This window comes from Malus domestica, chromosome 10 (assembly GCF_042453785.1).
Source record: "Malus domestica chromosome 10, GDT2T_hap1".
NCBI lineage: Eukaryota > Viridiplantae > Streptophyta > Magnoliopsida > Rosales > Rosaceae > Malus > Malus domestica.
The window spans coordinates 34,881,362-34,904,142 of NC_091670.1; the positions used below are offsets into that span (position 1 = coordinate 34,881,362).

The following is a 22,781-nucleotide window of genomic DNA, read 5'->3' on the forward strand; positions in this document are numbered from 1 at the left end:
ATTTTAAGACGGATTATGAGTCGAATTTGAATCACCTTATGAAATAATGAACCAGAGGGAACGAAGTGACGGTTTAACCGTTTGGAAAAGATGTTTCAGATTATGCAAGTTAAAGGAAATTTCCTTCTGACAAGGGGTCGAGACGACTACCTGGTTTTGGGTATGAATTTGTATCCTGGTGGAAACAGGATTGTTAATTGTTGTCACCGGAGGAAACAGCTGATTGAGAATTATTTAAGGACTTGTTTAAGGAAAAGTTTATCCCCCGGCATTTATCGATGGTAGTAAACAAGAGTTTACAAATATGAGACAAGGAAGGTGATGATCGAGGGATATTATAGAAAGTTTTCAGACTTGCCTCGTTCCATCCAGATATTGTTGTTAATTTGGTGGAGGTGTTATGTTGTTTTAGGCTGGGTGACAAAAAGGGAAGTGGTATTTTGGGTGACCACTATCCATTGTACTTCTTACCAGGAATATACGAGATGCTGTTGAGTCTTGAGGACTCTGAGAACATGAGCAACGAGAATAAAGAAGAATAAGAAATGAATGGGAATCAAAAGAAGACGATAAAGTTAATGATTCGTCATATCAAGGATATAGAAAGATTCAGAGCTTCGAAAGAAGTGAAGCTAGAGTTAATTCTTCCAGCTGAGGTTTTAACGCCACTAGTCAGAGGCGAAGTGATGGATATACTGGTAATCCCAGATTTTTGAGACAAGGTGTCTCGAGTACAGGAAATGTACCTTGTGCAGCAGGTACAAAATTAACACTTTGGGAAGTGTGAAATTAATGAATGTGTTTATGTGAACAGAGGGGACACAGAATTGTGAATCGTCCCTAAAATCAGTTGTACCCAACAGTTTTCTATGACATCGTAGTATCGATTCAGCAGGTTTATGGATTTAGTAGTTTGGTCGGATTGACCGTGGGTACAGAGAGATTTGATGAGTTATATGTTCAGCCATACAGGCCACGAGAGGTGGATCTGGCTGACGCATGAGAAATTGGTGAGTTATAGGCTCGGCCGTACCGACCACGTGGAGTGGATCCGGCCGACGTATTATTGAGATAAGAGTTGAATCAGCCGTATTGGTCATTCTAGTTGACTTCGGCTGATATATTTCTTATTATGTATGTTATTACCTAGAGAGTAGTAAATAAATGTAGTTGAGACGAGTGTATGTATTTTGCATTGAGTGACAAAATAGTAATGTTATATCTTTGAGAGTGGTTGCCTACTTATCGAGACAACGATGATTTATCAGTATTGCGGGCTGCAGACCGTAATATTAATAACTCATTCGTGGATTCGTTAAGCAAGCAACCCGGTAGATTATTTTATGTTAGTATTGTACTTATTTAGAATGCTTAATAATGATAGAATATATATTGTATCAGTTAATTTTGTTCCATTAGATTGGTTGGTTATAATTGTGACAAGACGGAATGTTACGGGAAACCAGTATTTTCCATCGATCTGGATGACCAGGGATTTCTTTTGTAAGTATGCAAAGTGGATTGAGTCAGGCCGTTATTTATGCTGTGAAAGCAAAGAGATTGTTTTGAAAGGCTGCCCAAAAAAAAAATACTTAGTTCATGTGGTACTAAAGGATGTTGCTCGGAGAAGTGTGAAAAATGAAAAAGGGGTTAGACTTTTCTTGATGTCTTCCCTGAAGTATACCTGGATTGTCTTCAGGCATAGATATGAGGTTCATTATTGATTTGTTACCAGGTATAAATTTATATTGGAGATTGGTTCAGGATGAGTTAAGGGAATTGGAAATTCAGTTGAGAGAATTGGTTGATAAAAGTTTTATTCAACCTAGTACAACACTTTTGAGGAGCCCCAGTTTGTTGGTGAAAAAGAAAATGGACTTAGAGATTGTGCATTGATTATAGACAATGGAATTGGTAACGATCGAGAACCGTTATCCATGGTGCGTTGATGTTTGTTTGACCAGCTCAAAGGTATTTGTGTATTTTCAAAAGATTGATTGAGGTCTGGTTATTACCAATTGAAGATTTTGAGCGACATTGATCATAAGATAGTTTTCTGGACTTGTTATAGTCTTTATGAAGTTTGGTGATGCTATATGGATACTCATGCTGTTTTATGAGTTGATGGATGAAGTATTCCAATAATGCTTTGATAATTGATATCATTTTCGTTGAAGATATTCTGGCATATTATGAGCCAGAGCAGAGCATGTAAACGTATTAAGTCGGTGGAACAAAGATTGGAAGAATGTCGATTGTATGCTAAGTTTAGCAAATGCGAAAGTTAGATGAATCAGGTGGCATTCTGAGATTGGTTATATCTGCTTAAGGTATTCAAATGAATTCTTAAAAGGCAGCAGAATTGAGAAATTGGAACAACCACAAGCCATAATTGAGATTCGGAAATTCTTAACTTATCAGGCTATTTTGGATGGTTGTGAAAGAATTTTTAGTCATTGCTTTGTCATTGACAAGACTGTTGAGAAAGGAGGTTATGTATGAGTGGGAAGGAAATTGTGAGCAAAGGATTCAACAACTGGAGTATTTCCTCACTCATGCACGTATTTTAGTAATCCCAGAAGATAGCGGTAATTATTGGTTTATGGTGATGGTACATTAAATATTCTTGGAGATGTATTGATGCAAATGTTAGGGTGATTGAATATGTTTCACGACAAATGGAACCTAATGAGATGAATTACCCTACTGGTGACTTGGAAGTCACGATTATCATCCTTGCTGTGAAGTTGTGGAGACATTATATGTTGAAAAGAATGCAAGATTTTACAAATCAAAAGAGTCTCCAATATTTGTTTATTCGGAAGGATTTTGATATGAGGCAACAAAGGTGAATTGTATTACTTAATGAACATGATGGTACGATCAGGGTGATCGTGAATTGTTGTAGCTGAAGCACTTGGTGAGAAGACTACAGTATGATTAATGTCTGGCACGTTTGCCAAGAGTATCATCTTGTGAATTGAAAACCAACGGAAGAAAAATTAAGAATGGAAGATCGAGAAGAAGTTATACTTGTTAAATTTCAAGTTAGGCCTGTTTGGTAAGGTCGTACTCGAAACTTAAATGCTTGACGAAGAAATTTAAGAATTAACCAAGGTAGAGAAAGAAGGTAAGTTAAATCCTAAGTGAATCGGACTTAAGTGATTATCGAAAAGTTGGTGAAGTTGCTTACAAGCTTGTGATGCCCTCAGAATTAAAACAGGGTAAGTGGTAAAAGTTTTGTGAAGAAATTATTCGGTGGAAGAAATTACGTGGGAGAAAGAGAATCGGATGAGAGAGATTTACCCGAGGCTATTGTATGAGTATGGTTGATTTAGTTGGTTGCTGGAATTTCGGGGACGAAATTCTATAAGGAGGGAAGATTGTCACAGCCCGTCCCGGGATTTTTCATTCCGAGGACGTGAAATTTCAAAAATGACCTTAAACGAGATTAAGGTGTGTAAAGAGATGACATTTGTTTTATTTAAAGTTCCTGAACTATGGTTAATTTGTGTTAGGGACTAAAACTAGGTTGTAATGTTGTGTTTGGGTTAAGGTGGGATCCTCATACCTCAAAACACTCCCTAAAACCCGTAACCTTTCCTTCTCTCTCTTCTTCTTCCATTTCAGATCTCTCTCTCTCCCACCCTCTCGAACACACGGCAACCACCAAGACCACCACAAAAACACCCTAAACTTCCACCAACGACGGATTTAAGAGTGCCATCGTACTCCTGAAGACCATACGATCACGATGATACCCATTTCAAGTAAGTTTCACTTCGAAAACCCTAGTTTCTAAAGTTGCCGTGAATGTGTACTGTTCATGAGCTTTGAATTGGTCGTGTTTTAGGCCAAACCAAGCTCATAGTGAGCTTTAGGAAGTCCCAAGGAAGCTCGGAGTGCTTCGTTGGAAGTTTTTGGACGTAAGAACACGGAGATCGACAAGTTCAAAGTTTGGCCGGAGCTTTCGAGGCTTTTTCCGACAAATCCCCGGCGAGTTAGGAGTCGAGGTAGGTATCAATCTCTTCGTCTCGTCAAGTACTACAACTTTCCTTTTTGTTTCACTCAATTTCGTTGAGTATTGAAGAAGTTATACTCATTTGAAAAATACTCAGTTTCCGGCGACCTCCGAGGCTTTCGAGGCAGTTTCCGGCCAAACCACGGCGAACTAGGTGTTGTGCAAGGTACCATTCTCTTTGTCTCTTCAAGGGATACAACTCTCGTTTTTGAATCACTTGATTTCGTTGAGAAATGACAAAGTTATGGCAATTTGAAAAACTGCCCGGAAAACGGCCGCCGGAAAAACCAGTCCGGCGACCCAAGGAAGAAGAAGGTGCTACAGTAAAAAAAATAAAAATAAAATTATTTTAAAAATATGTCGACGTCCGTGACGTCGAGTAGATCACCGTGGTATATTCATATACCCAAATTGAGCACCGTATGAGAAAGTTATTAAGGATTGTTGGTTAGGTGTTCGAATAACGTTTTATAGTTTTCACATTTAGGTAAAAATGTGAATTGACGATCCGACCGTTGGATCGTTACCAAACTTTGATACGTTGTAATACGTAATATTTGAGGATTATTGGAACTTACGGATTGGGAATCCGAGTTACGGATCTTCCGGAATTGGAATTGTAAGTCCATAATATAAAATGTTAACCGTCACTTAGTTTTGGAAATTTACGGAGATCCGACCGTTGGATGGTAATGAAATTTTAGGAGGTTATCCTAGAGATATATTGTGGACCTCTGGAAGTTATGGATTTAAAATCTGAGTGGCAGATCTTTCGGATCGAACTACGTAGTGACGTATTTTATATAAGTTATATATTCTATCGATATGAATTCTGAGGTTGGATTTGATTACTATTCTAGGCGGCGATCGTCGTGACGCCTTGATGTGTGGTGCTAGGGAGTTGTTGGACGAACTCCAGGTGAATGGGCAGTTTTGTTTTCCGTATATATATATACTTGACGTTTCCCAGAAATTGAATTGAAATGAAAATATGTTTAAAATGAAATGCATATGAGTTATGTGGAAAAACGGGAAGTGAAATACCATGCATAGAATTGATATGAAAAGTATATAGAAATGTGAATTGAAATGCCATGCATGAATTAATATATGATGCATATGTATGAATTGGTGCGGTGGACGCACAGGTAAGAATTGATTTATGATGCATATGTATGAATTGGTGCGGTGGACGCACAGGTAAGAATTGATTTATGATGCATATGTATGAAATGGTGCGGTGGACGCACATGTGAGTATTTATTTCTGTTATGATGATGTTGATGTATATTGAGCTCAAATCCTGCACCATAGTTTAGTGCTTATAGTATTCACCGCATCGCACGCTCGTCTTGGATCCAAGTAGATGCTAGTCGTACAGTCCACGCGGAGTGGGTACGACAGGCCAGTCGCGAGAGTGTTAGTGAGATTCCGACTGGTGGGTGACCTTAGATTATGTGCACAGATGATTATGAAAAGCACTAGAGCGTAACTTATGTGCAGAAGGCCGTACAGGTCACGCGGAGTGACTCTGGCAGAGAGTGAGAGTGATAGATTTTGAGCTCTAGGTTCAACCGTACAGGGCTATTAGAGGGCCTACGGTTGATTACTTTCTTGCACCTGATATGATTATGTTGATGCATTCATACCTTATTACTGTTGAGATGATGTGGCATGGCATAATTAATATGAGAAATGTTGAGATGATGTGGCATGACATAATTGTTATGAAAATGTTGAGTTAACGACTTGAAGTTTTGAGAATATATATGTATATTTATATTTTACATTTCTGGGAAAGTATACAGGTTTTACGGAGAGGGGTTACAATGCTTTGAGAAAAAATTGGATTTGAAAAGAATTGTTTTACTGACCCACTCAATTTTGGTTTTGCGCCCCTCCAGGTTCAGGAATCACAAAGGTGTGGTGACTACGAGGAATTCGACGGTGTTCTGACAGATTGGACAAAATTAGGACTCACCTTCGGGTGTATCAACTTATAAATTGTATCTTAAAGCTTCCGTGCTGTGCAAATGGTTACGTCACTCTCACGTGACGGCCAGCATGCCCTCCTTCGGGACGGGGTGTGTCAATACCACATCGAACTTTAACGATCATAACCGTCTATTTTTTAAGTTGTACCTTATAGATCATCCTTGCAAAATATTAGCCAAATCAGAAGTATTTAAGGCATCTAATTGGGTTAAAAAAATAAACGAATACTTTATTTACAAGAAACAATAAAATTTGATCTTGATAATTAAATAGGCAAATGGTTTCGAATTGAATTGAATTTTTGCAAGAATGATCTATGAATCGAGATTTACAAAATAAACAATTCGGATCGTTAAAATTCGATGTAGAGTGGACTTCACACCTAATCTTCATTTTAAAAAATAGGGATCATTTACATAAAGGGCCTGTATACCATGAAGCACAAACCCTACATATTCATCATTATCAATTTTTAATAACATATATTAAAGCGAGTTGTATTTTGTAGTGTTGGAAGGAAAAGATGATATGTGAATTCTTACTCTTAAACTCAATGTCGTAGATTAATTGTTTATTTTGTTTTCTTACAATATTATTTGGTTCCTTGCTATATTTCTTCATTTATTTGTTACAAACCTATTTGAATGTGCTTGCAAGGACTTTTTTTATTATTTATTATTTATTATTATTTTTTTATCACATATTTTACACTCGACTTAATTACGTTTTATTTCCTTCATCACTTAAAAACGTCTTGCATTAGTTGTTTTAATTTCATTGTAATTGTCCAATTACCTCACTAAATAAATTGAAAACAACTAATGTAAGACATCTTTAGAGGTGCTACGTGTTAGGGTTTCAATATCAGCCAATGATGTTTCGTCTACCTTTTTTTTAATTTACATCTACATACTATTGCGTCAATAAAACTATGTAGATACTATTGTTATGATGTGCGCACACGCACAATTTATGAAATAATCACCTTAAAAAATATAAAATTATCTAAAGAAACACATCTTTGGGGCGCGTATCGCCCGTGATGTAAAAATGTCTCTCCCATGCGCGTGAGTGCGTGCGGAGAGGCTAGTATTACTTTATGAGGTCTCGTGTTCAGGTAATCTTTTTGAGGTTTTTTGTTCAACTATCATTTCTAAGGTCTTATGTTCCGGTCTTTTATTGTTTGGAGGTCATGTGTTTGAATTTCTTCTAATATTGCTTTATTTGGTTTTGTATTCAAATATCCTCACCTTGTTAATAAAAAACAAAAACTTAGGGTATTGAGCCACAAATTAGGTTAGTGTGTCGAAAACATGGTCTATTAAATTTAGTGTACTGGGTCGTATTCTTAACAAAATACAAAATCTCTCCTTTAACTGAATTGTTTATAAAAAAATTCCTACGTGAATTTTGGTCGGGCCCATCCTCTCCGATTATTTCCACCAAGTTCACCAGGTACATAATCTGAGCTTTTAAAATTTAATTCAACAATTATAAATAAAATCTATAATAACTTGAGCCGTTAGATTAAATTTCAAAAACTCTACTCGGAAAGAATCGGAGGATTCTTTTCCAGATTTTTTAACATTCCCCTTGACTGTATCACTGAAGACACTCACCTATCTCTCTCTTGTCTCACTGCCCACTTCCGATGACACCCGATTCCGTTAACTCCAAACGGCCCCAAAATGCTGAGAAGTATTCGATCCCGGCGGCCCCACCGACCGCGTTACGGCGTTTACATCTGCGCCGTTATCTCCGCTCTCCTCCTCCTCCTCTCCGTCTCTCTCCTCTACACTCGCCTTTCTCACTCCCAATCTCACCACTTCCACTACCGTCACCAGAACCCCGATTCCCAATACGACGACGTTTCTCTCACCAACCCCCTCGTCTCCGATGAGGGCAACGACGTCGGCTCCATCGCCACCGAGGACAAGATCGACGAGCTCGACGACGTCGTAGAGGAGACACCCAAAGACGAGGAAGTGGACGATGAGGACGACCCCCAATCGGAGATTTCGCAATCTAGGGTTTCCGGTTATGTATTCGATCACGTGACTGGGGTTATCAGGAGGGGTTTCATTAAGCGTAAAATTGAGGATTGGGAGGAGGATTACAATGGGTTTAACATGGGATTGGGTGCATTGGATAAGAGCAAGGTGGCGTTCGGATCGGACGATGTGCCGGTGGATATGGAGGTGCGGCGGAGGATGAGTGAGGTGGCGGGTATTGAGGACGCGCTATTGCTGAAGGTGGGGAAGAGGGTTTCGCCGCTAAGGGAGGGGTGGGGGGAGTGGTTTGACAAGAAAGGCGATTTCCTGAGGAGGGATAGGATGTTTAAGTCCAATGTGGAGAAGCTGAATCCGTTGCACAATCCAATGCTGCAGGACCCTGATGCGGTTGGGGTTACTGGGTTGACAAAGGGTGATAAGGTGCTGCAGAAATGGTGGCTGAATCACTTTAAGAAGGTCCCGTTTCTCGGGAAGAAGCCGCTGGGAGTTTCGGGGAGGCCCCGAGAAGTGAAGCTCCGGGAAAATGGCCGCGAGGGTAGGAAAATGGAGAGTGATGGTGGAGATGGTGTTGTGAATGGAAGGGGAAATGGAATAGGTGTAGGAACAGAAGTTGCTGAAAATGAGAGTAAGGGTTTGAATTCAGGTTCAAGTGGTAATTCTAGTACCGACAGGAATTTGTCTTACATGAGTAATGTGAGTGATAAAGCGATTGGGAACACCGTTGAACAAATTAGTGAGTCGGATCCGGATCAAGTGGGTGGCTTTAAGGATGAGTTTTCAGGTGTGATATATGCAGATGGCAAGAGATGGGGTTACTATCCCGGTTTGGACCCGCTTTTATCATTCTCTGATTTTGTGGATGTGTTTTTCAGGAAGGGGAAATGTGAGATGAGGGTTTTTATGGTGTGGAATTCTCCCCCTTGGATGTATACTGTAAGACAGCAGCGGGGACTTGAGAGTTTACTATCCCGTCATCGAGATGCCTGTGTTTTGGTGTTGTCTGAGACAATTGAGCTTGATTTCTTTAAAAATAACTTTTTGAAGGACGGGTACTTTTTCAAACTTTGCTTATTTGATACATTTATTTGTTGGTTTTCTAATTTTCATTTTGTACTGAGGCAATTCTTTTTCCATAGTTACAAAGTTGCTGTTGCTATGCCAAATCTTGATGAATTACTAAGGGATACACCGACCCATATATTTGCTTCTGCCTGGTCCGAGTGGAGAAAGACCAAGTATTATGCTACTCATTACAGTGAGCTCGTCCGCCTTGCTGCTCTCTACAAGTAAGGTTATTTAATTGCAGATCTGTCCTTCTATGGGTCAGTCAATTTTTATTTTAATTTTAAATCCAGTTGGGACAAATGTGAACGTTTTGATTTGGATGGACAAAAGAGTACCGCTGAAGAGTGAAGAAAATGCATGAGAAATCTAAGTTCTTGTCAATTTACTTTAATGGTAGTTTAAGTTTTACCGTAGCTATTCAACACCGTCAATCTGATATGCTTGGGTAGGCATAATCCATGGCCCTAACTTTTGTCTTTCTTGTCATTAGGGTACACAAAGTTTTAAAGAGTTAGAGTTGCGTTAGGATTCATTATTTTTGTTGAAATTAAATGCACAATCCCATTCAGCTTTTGGCTAGGAGCTTTCACCAGTTCAGAGCAGGAACTTAAACTAAGGGCTAAAAGCCTAAAAGTTTTAATATTTAACCGGCTTTTTAGCCAAAATGGTCCCTGAGATTTGCATAACTCCTCACTCCGGTCCTTGAGATTTGAAATCAATAGAAGTGGTCCCTGAGATTGTCTACCGTGAATCATTTTGGTCCTTGGGTGAAAACTTATGTTAAATAAGGATCAAAATGACAAAATTAACCTCAATTTAATAAACAATAGACCAAAATAGTTTGATCAAAATTGAGGGTATTTTGTCATTTCATTCTTATTTTATGGAGATATTTCACAGAATGACCAAAATGATTGATTGTGGACAAACTCAGGGACCAATTCTATCTATTTCAAATCTCAGGAACCAAAATGAGGAGTTATGCAAATCTCATGGACCATTTTTGCTAAAAAGCCATATTTACCACTTGCCAATCTATGGAGGAGATAATGGGTAGAAGTAGGATTCAACATAATATTTTAAATCGATCGTTTCATACATGCCGACCCCACTTAGTGGGAATAGGCTTTGTTGTTGTTGGTCGTTTCATACATTATAGATATATCAGAATGGAAATTTTCGCCTTTTATGTTTCTGTTTATATCCATTTTATATAATTTGGTATTTCATCAAAAAATAAAAAGAGAAATTCTGTCACTTCGGCTTAGAAGAAGACTATCCGGCTGTTACTTGGTTAAAAAGAAAACTACAGCCATTGGCAACTTTGGGTGAGATGGTAGTAACTATCCACAGGTTGTTGATTCTTTACTTACTACCTTAGGCAATGAATTTAGCAGAATAGCTACAAGTTAGTATGGAGTTTGACATCTCATATTAACTGGACCTGCACAATTGTAGTCAACCATGCAATAATTTTCAAGCATTCTTGAGTGGGCACTATTAGTCTATTAGTTCTCCTTGTCGTTGCTAATGTTGTGAAGGGAGTTTAAACCTTAATCTTTCCTAATTGAATTTCATCTCTATACAAATTTTTTTTTTGAATTGTTTGTTGTAACAGAGCTGTGTGCTATAAGTTTTTGTTGTAAAGAGGGAAATCAAATGATTTCTTTTCCTTTTCTGGCGTGTAGAGAAGTATGAAGTATTGTTTAGGCAAAATGTAGTTCCTCTTCCTGAAGTTTTTGAGTTTCGTTCCTCCATTTTCACTTTCAGCAAAAATTCTTAAACAAATAAATGAGCTCAAGAGTTTTCATGGTAGTTGCTTTAGTGGTGAGTTTTAACAAATCAATGAGCTCCATTTTCACTTCAGCAAAAAATTCTTAACAAATAAATGAGCTCAGAGTTTTCATAGTATGTGCTTGAGCAGTTGAGTTTTAAAGAGACTGCAAGTTTGCTAGATGAGCTCAATGCAACTAAAGAAGAGTTAAGTTTCCTGCTGAGCATATCATGGAAAACTTAACGCTTGTGATTACTTTTTAGGTTCAGAGTTTTCATTCTTTATGCCAATCTTAAGCATGGCCATTATCATCCTGTCTGATATGATCTGGTTATGTGTTACGTTTTGGATTATATGTGCAAACAGAATGGTGCATTAAACATGACATTTTTCTGTTGAGTTTAAAGATCTCCCTAACTTCATTTCTTTGCATTTGTAGATACGGAGGAATATATCTTGATTCTGATATCATAGTTCTGAAGCCTTTATCATCACTTCACAATTCTGTTGGTAAAGAGGATCAACCTGCGGGAAGTTCTTTGAATGGTGCTGTAATGGCATTTAATAGGAGGAGGTATGAACATGACTTCATCTCTAATTGTGGGAATCAAAGTACTATTTCTGTTGAAATCATTTTGAATCAGAACAGACTTGTATTTATCATTGAATGTTAATAACGACATTTGTTTTCCTTTTTATCTAAGTGTGCTTTTTATATGGGTGCATTGCATAGAGTACTGGAGTTCTAAACCATAAACAGGAGCTTTCAATGGTTCTTCCTGACATTACACTAAACCCTAAACCCTTAACCCTTCAAAATAATTATGTTTGTTTGTGTGTGTACTGGGCTATATGTTTGCGTGTTTTATGTGTCTTAAATTGTTTTGAATTGCAAACCCTTTATTGGGTAAACGCCAAAGAGAGTCCAGGAGAATCACATGAAAATTAGGAAATTGTGTTATATTTGAAAATTTAGTGGCATTGATCTTTTACATTTATTAGACGTCCTATTACAAATTTGAGTGGCACTGATGAGGAAAATTATAAACTAGTATATTTGATTTGTATAAAAATTTTGGATTTTGATATTTGGTTCACTTTTCCATGCAGCCCCTTCATAATGGAGTGCCTGAAAGAGTTTTATATGACATATGATGATACTCGTTTGAGATTGAATGGGGCTGATCTTTTGACAAGAGTTGCACGAAGGTTTTTGAGTAGTCGTAATAAATCAGTTAGACAGCTGGAGCTGAAAGTGCAGCCTTCTTTCATATTTTTTCCAATTGCTTCTCAGAATATCTCAAGGTAATCTTATATGAATTCTTTTCCAATGGAGAGGAGTGTTGTGGGCTGTGAGTGCCTATCAATCTGTGAAAAGTCACCTTTGATCGCCACTCATTTTCCGCAGCAGTCCTGGAACATTCATCCCGCATTGAAGAAAACCCCATCTTCTGATTTCTTACACTTATGTGTTTTATATTTGGATGCATGCTGGTGCATTTATTCAAATATTCTTGAACCTCTTGTGCTTTTGTATAGCAGTTTTTAACTTTTGGTTTACTATTCTCCCATGAGCTTTCTTCCTTTATGAATTAACTCGATGTGGAAACAGATACTTCACTGCACCGTCAACAGAGACTGAAAAGGCTCAACAAGATGCCCTGTTCAGAAAGATTCTAGATGAGTCGTTAACATTCCATTTTTGGAACAGCTTGACCTCTGCTCTCATTCCAGAGCCAGAGAGCCTTGCTACCAGACTTATTGACCACCCTTGTATCCGATGCACTGATGTGTTGTGAGTTAACATAATTCCTCTGGTTGGTTGGTACCGAACGGGCCAATAACACTGAAGCTTATCAAGTTTTCACTTCCTGTCAATAATTAAAAGATAAGTGCAAGCCCGTTCGTGTAGCTGTAAGATCGTGTATCTTCTCTGTATGCTCATGAAAAGACGGAGTTCTTTTCTTTGTGAAATGCTGGTAGAAGCTCTGTTGTATTTGGAAGTTATTTTTTCGATCTAGCTAGTTTCTGAGGTGGCTCTTGTTGTTTAATCACTAGTCTGTGCCATTCTTCTTCCGAGTATCACGGGTGAAAGGTTTTGAATTCTACGTTGGTTCGGCCAACGTTTCAGGTTTCAGCTGTAGTGAAGAAACTATTTGTTACTAGTTTACATGGAAATATAGAAAGATGTCTGATTCTTTGTTATATATGCCCTCTCTCTCTCTTTCTCTCTCCAGAATGTACATAATATTATTTATTCATATGGTGGTACAATTGCAAAATAGTGCCTTTACTTGCATCTTCTACATCAATTATTCATTACAAAAAAAGCAGCGTATAAATAGAACAAGCAAAGCATGAAAGTGCTTTTGTCCAGTCTCCATGACAACCGCTAATAAGTAAAAATTTCCAACAAATCAAGCATCCTAAATCGCCAATCCCTTTACCAATAGGGCCCTCCACCCTTTTGAATCATTTGATTACATAATTACATCCCTCTCTCTCTCTCTCCTCTGACCTCAAAAGCAAGAAAGAGATCCATAAGCACTTTTGCACAAAAGCATTAAGCAGCTGTTAACCACAGTTCCATCCTCCTCCTAGTCCATAGCATTGGGACCAAAGCATCTTCTTTTCACAGGGTTCCAAATCCACTGTACCAAAAACTTTCTTCCTTTCACCCCATTTACATTAAACCCATTTCCCCATCTGTCCTTTGAAACCGCCCCAACATACCCTCCGCCCCCGCCACTACCATAAACCCCCAGACACAAATCTGCAATTTCTGTCGGTGCAGTTGGATCATCGCCTGCGTACCACGCATTCACAAGCGGGTTGCTCGAGACCTCCGCTAGCTCATGAGCTATCACACTTATCATCCCATCAGTGCCCGCGTCCCCGTTGGGCGCGCGCATAATGGTGTTCCCTCCAGGTGTGCCTGGTGGCGGCCGGCCTGAGTCCTTAGGCCAGGCAAAAGGGTAAGCGCATACGCCCGGACACTGACTCCCGCTATAACCCACCCATGCATACGGCACAGTCACACCAACTAGGGTTGGAAATGTGAAGTAGTGAAAACCACATACCGCCCTGCAGAAGTCTTGAACCCTAACATCAGATGAGCTCAGAACTAAGTAAACGCCGTTTCTCGGGTTGAGAGGCAAGGCTCTTGGATGTGAAGTGACAGCATTTTTTATGATGGACTGCATCGAAAGGCGGCTGAGAGAGCTTCCATGGGAGTATGAAGAATCGTAAAACTCTCCGGAGAGAGCAATGGTTCTAGTGATGTTTGAGCCAGTTTGATCAGTGTAGAGCCTCACAGTGCTCCACCAATCAGCAACAGAAGGGTAAGGGGCAGGAGAGGAGAGAGAGTAGAGGAAGTCTCTAATGGTGGATTGATGAGTAGGGTTCCAGTGGCCATACCATATAACATAAAGGTTGATGGGAGAAGCAAGGACAGGACCCATATGGTACTGAAGGTCCACCAGATCAGATGAACCCTCATAGTTTTTGGCTTGGTTGAATTGTGTGTTCTGGCTCCATGAATATTGAGCCAGAATTGTAAAGAAAAAAAATGAAGAGAAGAAGAAGAAGAAACTGCAAAGTTGCAGATTTTGCATGTTTAATGGTGGGTGGTGAGAGACTTGGAGTGGGAGGTTCTTATAGAGAGAGAAACCAATGAATGTAAATAATGGGGTTGGTGAAGATTCTTATATTATAATTTTTGCTTGTGGTGATGAGCAGTTGTTTGCATGTTTTGCATAATTTCAAGTCCTCGTCTACTTTTTAATGATAACTATGTTGTTTGCATTTCTTTTGTTTTGGTAACCTTTTTCGGTTCTTATACATTTTTATTTATTTCTGGTATTTAGATCGAAGAAATAAAGAATGAATCAAGAGACATGTAAACATGGATGTGTACAAAGAAAAAAGGAATTGTTAAAATTATTTCCCTTTACTTTTCTATCATTATAAGAAGAAAAAAGAAATTGCAAACATGCTCATCGAAACTCTATTTTATTGTACAAATTTAAAGATCTAGTTTTTGAATGGAAAAAAGCTACGTACACGACTTTCATTATAATCGACAGTTATTTCATAGTAATGATTTAAAGGCCTAAATTGAACAGAAAAAATTATAAACACAATTTATTGCACTCAATCATTATAACACTATAGATGAGGAGTTTTGTATTATGTAATTTTGTTCTTTTGTGTGTTTTTTACTATGATCATTAGTTGTCATGAACTAAATTAATTAAATAAAGGATGAGCTCTATGATATTCTTATTCCCATATTAGAATAAAGGTGTTATGCTAACCAACCTCTTTATCTATATATAATTGTTCTAGCCTACACTTGGGGTAGAAGATTGGGATCATAGAAGAAACTGTTTGTTTGTCCCCAATACAATTATGGCACTAATTTTTATATGTGATTCTTTCTTGATTCAGAAATTTTTATTTTCAAGTTTCTAATCAATTGATTATTACTGAAACTTTGTCCAAGCACACTGAAAAGTCTATCTCCTCTCTTAGATTTTTCTTGTGTCTTGCCACCTCTCTTCAAATTTTCAAGTTTAAAAATCTTTGATACTATGAGATACTAGATTACTGTTGTTGTCAAACTCCACAACTTTCTTTAATACAAAACTTATTCTTCTGCGGTTGTGGCCACATGTTATGGTTCTTGCTCATAAACTAACTTATCATTTGGATAATCAGCAACCTGATTAACTTCCAATGACTAGAAAGACTACTTAATTTGTTCAATTTACTCTGACAACTGATAATATTTAGTGAGAAACACTGAACGAGTCAAACTCCAGAAAGAAAAGAAGAAAAGAAATGAAAAAACCCTAGCTTGTGGTGCAATAGCAATAGGGTGGTGCAATAGCGATCGGGTAGTGCAATTGAGAGTACATAATTTTTTTTCTTTGTTCAAAGCGGAGTTTTAAGTGTTTTTGATGTTTACCTTTAAAATCAAGAGTTTTATGCACTGCCAATTATCCTTAAAAGAGTCCCACACGGTTTTGCATCAATGGAATTGTGATATACTTTTTTTCATTAAAAGTTGGAACAATCGACAAACTGTGATTACCCCATCTCTTCTCAGATGGTTGTTCGCCTCAATCCCCGATTGTCGGTGGTTGTGGCCCTGAGCAACATTTCAATTTGGGAACTTAATTTCCTCTCTTTTGTTTATCTTCCAAATTCTCTCTATTCCTTGCTATTGTGTTCCAAATTTCCATTAGCCCCAAATGAACCTCAAATCCCTAACGCATACGGATCCAGCACTCAAGACTCTATTTTGCCGTCAATTTGCCCACTTTCGATTGAGAAGTCCGACCGAGCAGTTGTGTCTGCTATCCACCTCAAGAGCGAATCGTCACTCATTTAGTTGAAGATGTGTGGAACTAAGACTTTGTAGGTTAATTGGTGATAATTTTTCAGTTTTATTTTGGTTATTTTAATGTTGTTTGTTTGCGTTTATTATTTAGGGTTTTTGAAGGTTTGGAATAATTGTTGTTTTGTGGAGCGGAATTGACGGTGTGGGTTGTCGGCTGTTTCTGGTTTTCAGGCAGCTACGGCGGGTCATCTCTCACGTAGGCTTGGTTTACTCCACTAGCCACCTTTGACCTCTATTGTTTGGCCTTATGTGGAGGATTTTCTTTTTAGGTTGAAACTCTTTCATGTTTTTTCATTTATGTAATATTTTGTATTTGCTGCTAAAGAACCATTACTCATGTTTTGTTAGTGTAAGCGGCGTTTTCTTTCTATATGCCGATCCTTTCTAGAGCTATAAGAGTTATAATTCGTCTATTTGACTTCTTTTTATGAATGTTTCTCTACCATTGACAATTAAAGAAAAACTGTGATTAGGGTTTTGGATAAAGGTGTCACATGAAAGAAGAAGAAGCAAGATGATGAGGGTCAAAACCAAGTATTAGAAAATGAATGATGGGTGTGGTAAAAAGCAAGGCATGTGATGCCTTTCCATACTTTTCTCCCTTTTCGACTACACCCCTTTCCTTTTCATGATCATTGACTATCTATGTTCTTCTTCTTCTTTTTTCATTAGTTAATACATCAAATGCATGGAATAGTGCTTTCTTATAAAATTTTCTGACCAATTTGTTCTCTCTCTCAACAAGTTAATTAGTGTAAACCACTAATAATAATTAATAGCAGCGAAAAACACTTCAAGAATTAAATTACATATAAAAAAATTTAACGTATCAACATATAATAAATGGTGCAATTCAAGTTTTTCTTTTTTCAAACCAGTACTTTAAGTGTTTTTAATTGTAAAATAGAGTTTGAAGAGTTGATTTGTGAATATATATAGGTAACTTGAATCGATGGTATTTCATAGTCTAAAGATTGACAATAGGTGGGAGCATAGCACATTTTCAACTCTCATCAGCCCTTAAAATTAGGGATGGATTGGATTCTTAAAGGCAAAGCTTAAAAGAAGGGAACTATAAATGAGAATTGCTGGCCTGCTGCCACCTAATCATCATAAAGGTCTTCCCTTCCAATTGAGTGTCAAATACCCGGATGCTTTTCAGCTACCCTTCAGAGTCGCACTCTACTGCTAGTACTTCCTAAAGTTCTAAACCCGCTTTTAAATAACTAAAAACGCTTGCCACAATTTTTACGTAAACGAGCTTCTTACAAAACTGGTAGAAAAAACTTGAAGACTCTTTTTGTGATAATCACATGTTACAGTGTACTTTCATAGAAAGCAAGCAATTATAATAGAAATGTTTGTAAGCAGAATTGACTCATATAGGAGCAGTCTTCACGGACCTTAGAAGTATATTATAAAAATAATTGGATAATAATTTTTTTACTGTGCTTCTCTAGTAAGTGCTTCTAATAAAAAGCACTCCTAGACAAACATCAAAACCTATTTACTATATTAAGAGGAGCAGAAGAAAAATAAGAATCTAGTGCACTACAATCTGAGGCTATATATGTTCATGACAGCATCATAAAGTGCACCCCAAGAGAATAATTACAATGGATTATGCTTAGTTCTTTTGTCTTTTTCACTATATCTAGAAATCGTGGTTAGAAGGATCTTGGAAGATCTTTATTTTCTTGTAAGTAAGTAATCCTATCACATTACCAATTAATGATGTGATTCAGTTAATATGTCATTACAATTACTTAAAAAACGATTCATAATTGCTAATGAAAATTGCATTGTACCTTGAAAAATTTGGAAGTTCACATGCAAATTAAATAATAAAGTTAGGTGTATACTTATGGGAGGGCGAGCTTTGGCGCAATAGACAGGTTGCTCTTTTGTGATTGAAATGTCACATGTTCGAGTTGTGGAAATAGTTTTTTTGCAAAGTAAGGGTAAGATAGGCGTTCCCTCTTGACCCTCACAACCTTTTTTGCAAAATAAGGGTAAGAGACTACGTACGATAGGCGTTCTACCTGATCCTCGAAAACAGGGAACCTTGTTAGCTTGGGATCGCTTTTAGGTATTGTTGACCCTAGAAACTACAAAGCCTACGTGGCGCGTAGGCCGAGTATATTCTAAGCTAACTACGTCCTTTGGTGATTGCGGGGCGTGTCAACTCGTCGGCCGAGGCTCGGCCGAGGAGTAAATTTGATGATGCTGCGTTGGGTCGCGCTACTGACTTCTACGTCTTGCGATTGCGGCCGAGAAAGGAACACGTCTCGGCCTCTTGGGTTCTCGAGCCTGAAGACAAGGCTGCTATTTCTTACAAAGTTCACGAACCGAATTCGGCTTGCAATGTGCCGAATGTAATAACTGTGACACCTCACCTCGCCGAGAAGGCTAATGAGATGACCTCGACCAACAAGGATTCGAAAACCCTTCTCGACCGAGACTTAGATAGGTAATCGACCGTTCTCGCCGCAGTGCTGTTGATGCCAACGGAAGATACTGCGAGACCGACCGACTCTACGGTGACAGAGCTATCTATGCCGACTTAAGATATCACCGGTTGCTTCCACAGTGCTGTTGATGCCAACGGAAGATGTGTCAGCGAAAAAAGGAAAAGAAAAAGATCTCAAGTTGTGAGAGTTGCGCAGGGCAATTTTGTATTGATTTTGTGGGGCTTCTCCTGATGCACAGCGTCCCCTATTTATAGTGCTGAACCTTGAGTCCGAGTTTAAATCCTACTCGGACTAGGTTTCCCTCTCCGGATTGCCTCGACCAGTCCTACATCTATTAGGACTATGAACCTAGTCCTTAGCTAAGCTGGATTAGTTTCCTGGATATCCGATCCCGTCGAGACTCCCCATTGCACCAGGATTCGTCCTAACCGCCCTAGGTTTGGATTCCCACGGGTTGACCGATCCATGGTCCTTTTACCGCCCGGCCTCCTGGGCCGAGAGTGATCCTACCCTCGGCCCAAACTATTATTTTGGGCCCAAACATTGCCCCCTCGCTTCTGAGGTCCTCGGCCTGAAACCTTCGGCCGAGTTTCGGCCTTGAAGAAGCGAATCTACCACTCAGGATCCTACTACCCGCGTTCCAAGGCGCATTTATTGAGCACGATCGCACGATCTTGATCCTGCTAACCCATTCGCCACATGGCGTCTTCTAACATGGCCAACTCCCCCATAATGACGTCTAAGGCGTGCGGCAGCCTGAACCGTCTTACCATCATGACCACTATCTCAATCCGCGAGCCACCACCTCAGTCCGTGAGCCCACTTGTCATCGTGCGGGCGTCGAACCGTCTTTCGTCATTAATTTTGCCGTCACACTCAATCGTGCGCCCCCAAAACCCTAAAACCTTCGGTCTTCTCAACCGCATTTCCCAAATGTTCATCATGATCAACAATTCCTTCGATCGATTTTGCCCTTTGTTTTGAATTTCGAACGATTGCTCTACCTCCCATTACTCTATAAATACCGAAATTTCCTCATTTGTACTTTACGTTCTCAAACTTCCTGAAATCCCCTACCCTTGCTCTCAAGTGCATTCCTCAATTCCAAGTTTTCGTCCTCAAATCCCCAACCCAGAAAACCTCCTTACGCTGTGCTTTACAATGGCCTCCTTCATCTCCAAGCTTTCCCAGGAATGCGACCAGCATCAAAAGATCCTTGATCGGAGCTCGATCAAGACTATACGGTTCGAGAACGACATGAGCACCGTCCACCAAATCCTGGGTCCTCTCTTCAAGGCAACAATCCCGCCGACCATCACTGGTCTTCTCCAGGAACATTGCCTTACACCCTTGCTCCAAGGGTTTGAATGGTCGAGATGGGAAGCGGCAAAGCCCCAAGGCTCCTGGCCCTCGACGACCACCACCTGGGCGACCTGGGTCGTCGGAATGGAACGGCTCTTCGGCGAAAAATGGAAAATCCTGGGTATCTACGACGCCATCCTCCTTTCATCGATGGACGTTGTCCCTGACAAGGAGCTGCTCCTAGCCGCTCTATGCTTCTGGTGCTCAGCCACCAACACAATGGTCCTTCCCCTTGGTCCCATTGGTCCCACCATCCTGGACATCACCGCCATTGTGGGGACCTCGGCCACCGGGATCCCTGTCGACGCGACCCTCTCCGGGCACCCGTCGAATATCGATCTGAAGACGCTCTTCGACCGTCGAGCCTTCGAGACCCTGAACAGTGACGGTCACATCCCGTCGAGGGATGAAATACAGAAGCTCCACAAGAACTTTCTCAACTACAACACCCTCTACCTTCACTTCGCCGGCCGAGGGGAAGAGGACCTGCAAGAGGGAGAGCATGAAGCCTTCCTCTTCTACTGGTACAACAAATACATTTGTTGTACCAAGTCAAACAAATGTTTGGTCGAGAATATGCCAGTGGCCGAAGCCCTGGCCAGTGGTCACGTCCTGGCGCTGAGTTCCAATATTCTTGCCCACCTCTACCGTTGCCTGGCCGAGGCGACTCTCCACACGGTGGACCCCCACCAGAATGGCCCTCTATGGGTCTTCCAGCTCTGGTTGCAGGTGTACTTCGCCTCCCTTCGGCCGGCTATAGCTGATTTCTCAGCAACAGAGGCTCTTGGTCCTCAGCTAGCCTCCCGACCAACACCTCCTCATCAGGCCGAAGAGATATTTAGGTACCTCTTTGCCCTTGACGATCTCTCAAGCGACGAATTCCTGATTTGTCGTCGTCGCGACTACCCCCCTCCATCAGACTGCCTACCTCTACGTGGGCCGCAGAGGAGGATGCCGCTCTTCGCCAAACCTGGGGGTCGTTCGTGCTTGCTCACGACCTTCCTCTCGGCTGCGACGGGAAACGGTCGGGGTGGGAAGTGTACCATCCGAACTTCCTTGCCCGTCAGCTCGGCTATCTTCAGGGCTGTCCCGTCCCCCTTCTCTCTTCCCGCACAGTCTTGAGCCGCGGACGCGAGCCTCGCTCTTCAGAGAACGAGTGCAGGACAGCCGCGAAGGAATTTCAAGAGTACTACCAAAGATTTCGCCTTCGACCGGCCACCCCAGAAACCCATTGTACTGACACCTTCGGTGAGTGGTGGGAAAATTACACTCAGGAGTTCTTCGGTGCGCCGGTCGAAAATGTGCTAAGCAGGCTCTTCGGTGACCGACCTAAGAAAGCCCCGGCCCCCCATTCTCAAGGTAGTTGTTCAATTCCCCCTTTTTTCTTCAACCTTGCATATTGTACACCCTACTGAATTGTCTTTATCCTTTTAGGTAGTCGGCCTTTGAGAAAGACGGAGGCAGTTGCCGCTGCTACGGCCGGGAAAAAATCGGTCGTGGCCCAAAAGGACAAAACCGCTGGTAGGGCCGTGCTAATCAAACGGCCTCGCCAAGAGGCCGGGCCGGCTATCGAGTCTTCCCCGCCTGCCAAGCGGGTCAAACAACTGGCGAAGAAAGGTGCACGGGAGATCCACGTTATCTCCAGCCACATGACGACTCCTAGTGCTTCCCCTTCTCCCGCCGCCGGCCATTCCGGGGTCAAGAAACAGCCGGCTTCGGCCATAGAGACGGTCCCAACGCGGCCTGCCTCTGTGGCCGGCGAATCAGTCGTACCTCCCTCTGTCGAGAAGGCACCTGTCTCACACCAGGCGGTTCCTACGACCGAGGAAACCTCTCCCAAGAATCCAAAGCCCACGGTCTTCGTGTTGGAAGAGAGTGAGAGGAGCGACGAGGTCCCGCTGGCGCGTCGTCCTCCTACTCGTCAACAACCTCCTCCAGTATCCGAGATGGCGGTTCAACCCGGCCCCTCCTCTGCTAATCGTGGCAAGCGCACGGTCGAGGAACCGACCGCGGCGGCCGAACCTCTCGTTCCTTCCCAGGACCAGAACGTCCCTGCCTCCACTGAAGCAGCTGCGCCAGTCGGCCCATCGGCAGCCGACCGTGGCAAACGCCTGCTCGAGGAACCCAAGGCCACGGCGGAATCGCCGGTCCATCCTCAAGACCAAGGCTTCCACATCCCTCCACAGGAGGTTACCTCGGCTTTTGTAAGTACCTTCAATTTTCCTCCTGATTGCTTTTCTGCTTTAGAATTCTAAACAAGGAAAAACTAAATGTCAGGTGCCTGTACATTCTTTTCACCGTCAATTCTATGCGCCGAAGGGCGTTATCTATATTTCCTGGCCGCCTCAGTGGCCATCAAACGTAGATAACCTCCATCGGCCGCGTGAAGTGAGAAGCAATCTGAAACATTGGGCTCGGCCATTGAGTTCTTTAGGTTCGAGCAACAACCCTGGGGACATGGCCGAGGTCTCTTCTCGGCAGGTTAAAAAACGACACCTTCTTGCTATTCTTGCCATGACTTCCTTTAAGCTTAACCTTGTCTATTCGTGCAGGCTTCATGGGAGGTTGAATTCAAAGCTCTCCTCTCCAGCACGACCGCAGAGTCCGGCCCTTCGGCCGCTCCGACTGAGGCTGCCGATCCAAGCGCCCTATCCCAATTGCGAGAAGTCCTGTCGCT

General features: G+C 41.0%; 2 protein-coding genes and 2 long non-coding RNA genes across 4 annotated transcripts; 3 read left to right on the forward strand and 1 right to left on the reverse strand.

Moving 5' to 3' along the window:
- The first annotated feature begins 3,553 nt into the window (after nt 1-3,553).
- On the forward strand, nt 3,554-6,214 carry LOC139188853 (uncharacterized). Its single transcript, XR_011572213.1, has 5 exons — nt 3,554-3,770; nt 3,854-4,013; nt 4,119-4,187; nt 4,882-4,940; nt 5,926-6,214. It is a non-coding gene; the product is annotated as an uncharacterized lncRNA (long non-coding RNA).
- A 1,109-nt stretch (nt 6,215-7,323) lies between these two features.
- Nucleotides 7,324-13,074, forward strand: LOC103419779 (uncharacterized protein At4g19900-like). The gene is made up of 5 exons (XM_008357874.4): nt 7,324-9,077; nt 9,165-9,314; nt 11,307-11,441; nt 11,978-12,172; nt 12,480-13,074. Exons 1-5 carry the CDS (start codon nt 7,705-7,707, stop codon nt 12,664-12,666), a joined length of 2,040 nt encoding a protein of 679 aa, XP_008356096.2. The 5' UTR covers nt 7,324-7,704; the 3' UTR covers nt 12,667-13,074.
- A 32-nt stretch (nt 13,075-13,106) lies between these two features.
- On the reverse strand, nt 13,107-14,633 carry LOC114827735 (protein EXORDIUM-like 7). The gene has a single exon (XM_029110146.2). The coding sequence runs from the start codon at nt 14,479-14,481 to the stop codon at nt 13,465-13,467; it is 1,017 nt and encodes a 338-aa protein (XP_028965979.1). The 5' UTR covers nt 14,482-14,633; the 3' UTR covers nt 13,107-13,464.
- A 1,248-nt stretch (nt 14,634-15,881) lies between these two features.
- LOC139188888 (uncharacterized) lies at nt 15,882-16,684 on the forward strand. The gene is made up of 2 exons (XR_011572278.1): nt 15,882-16,288; nt 16,443-16,684. It is a non-coding gene; the product is annotated as an uncharacterized lncRNA (long non-coding RNA).
- The last annotated feature ends 6,097 nt before the right edge of the window (nt 16,685-22,781 follow it).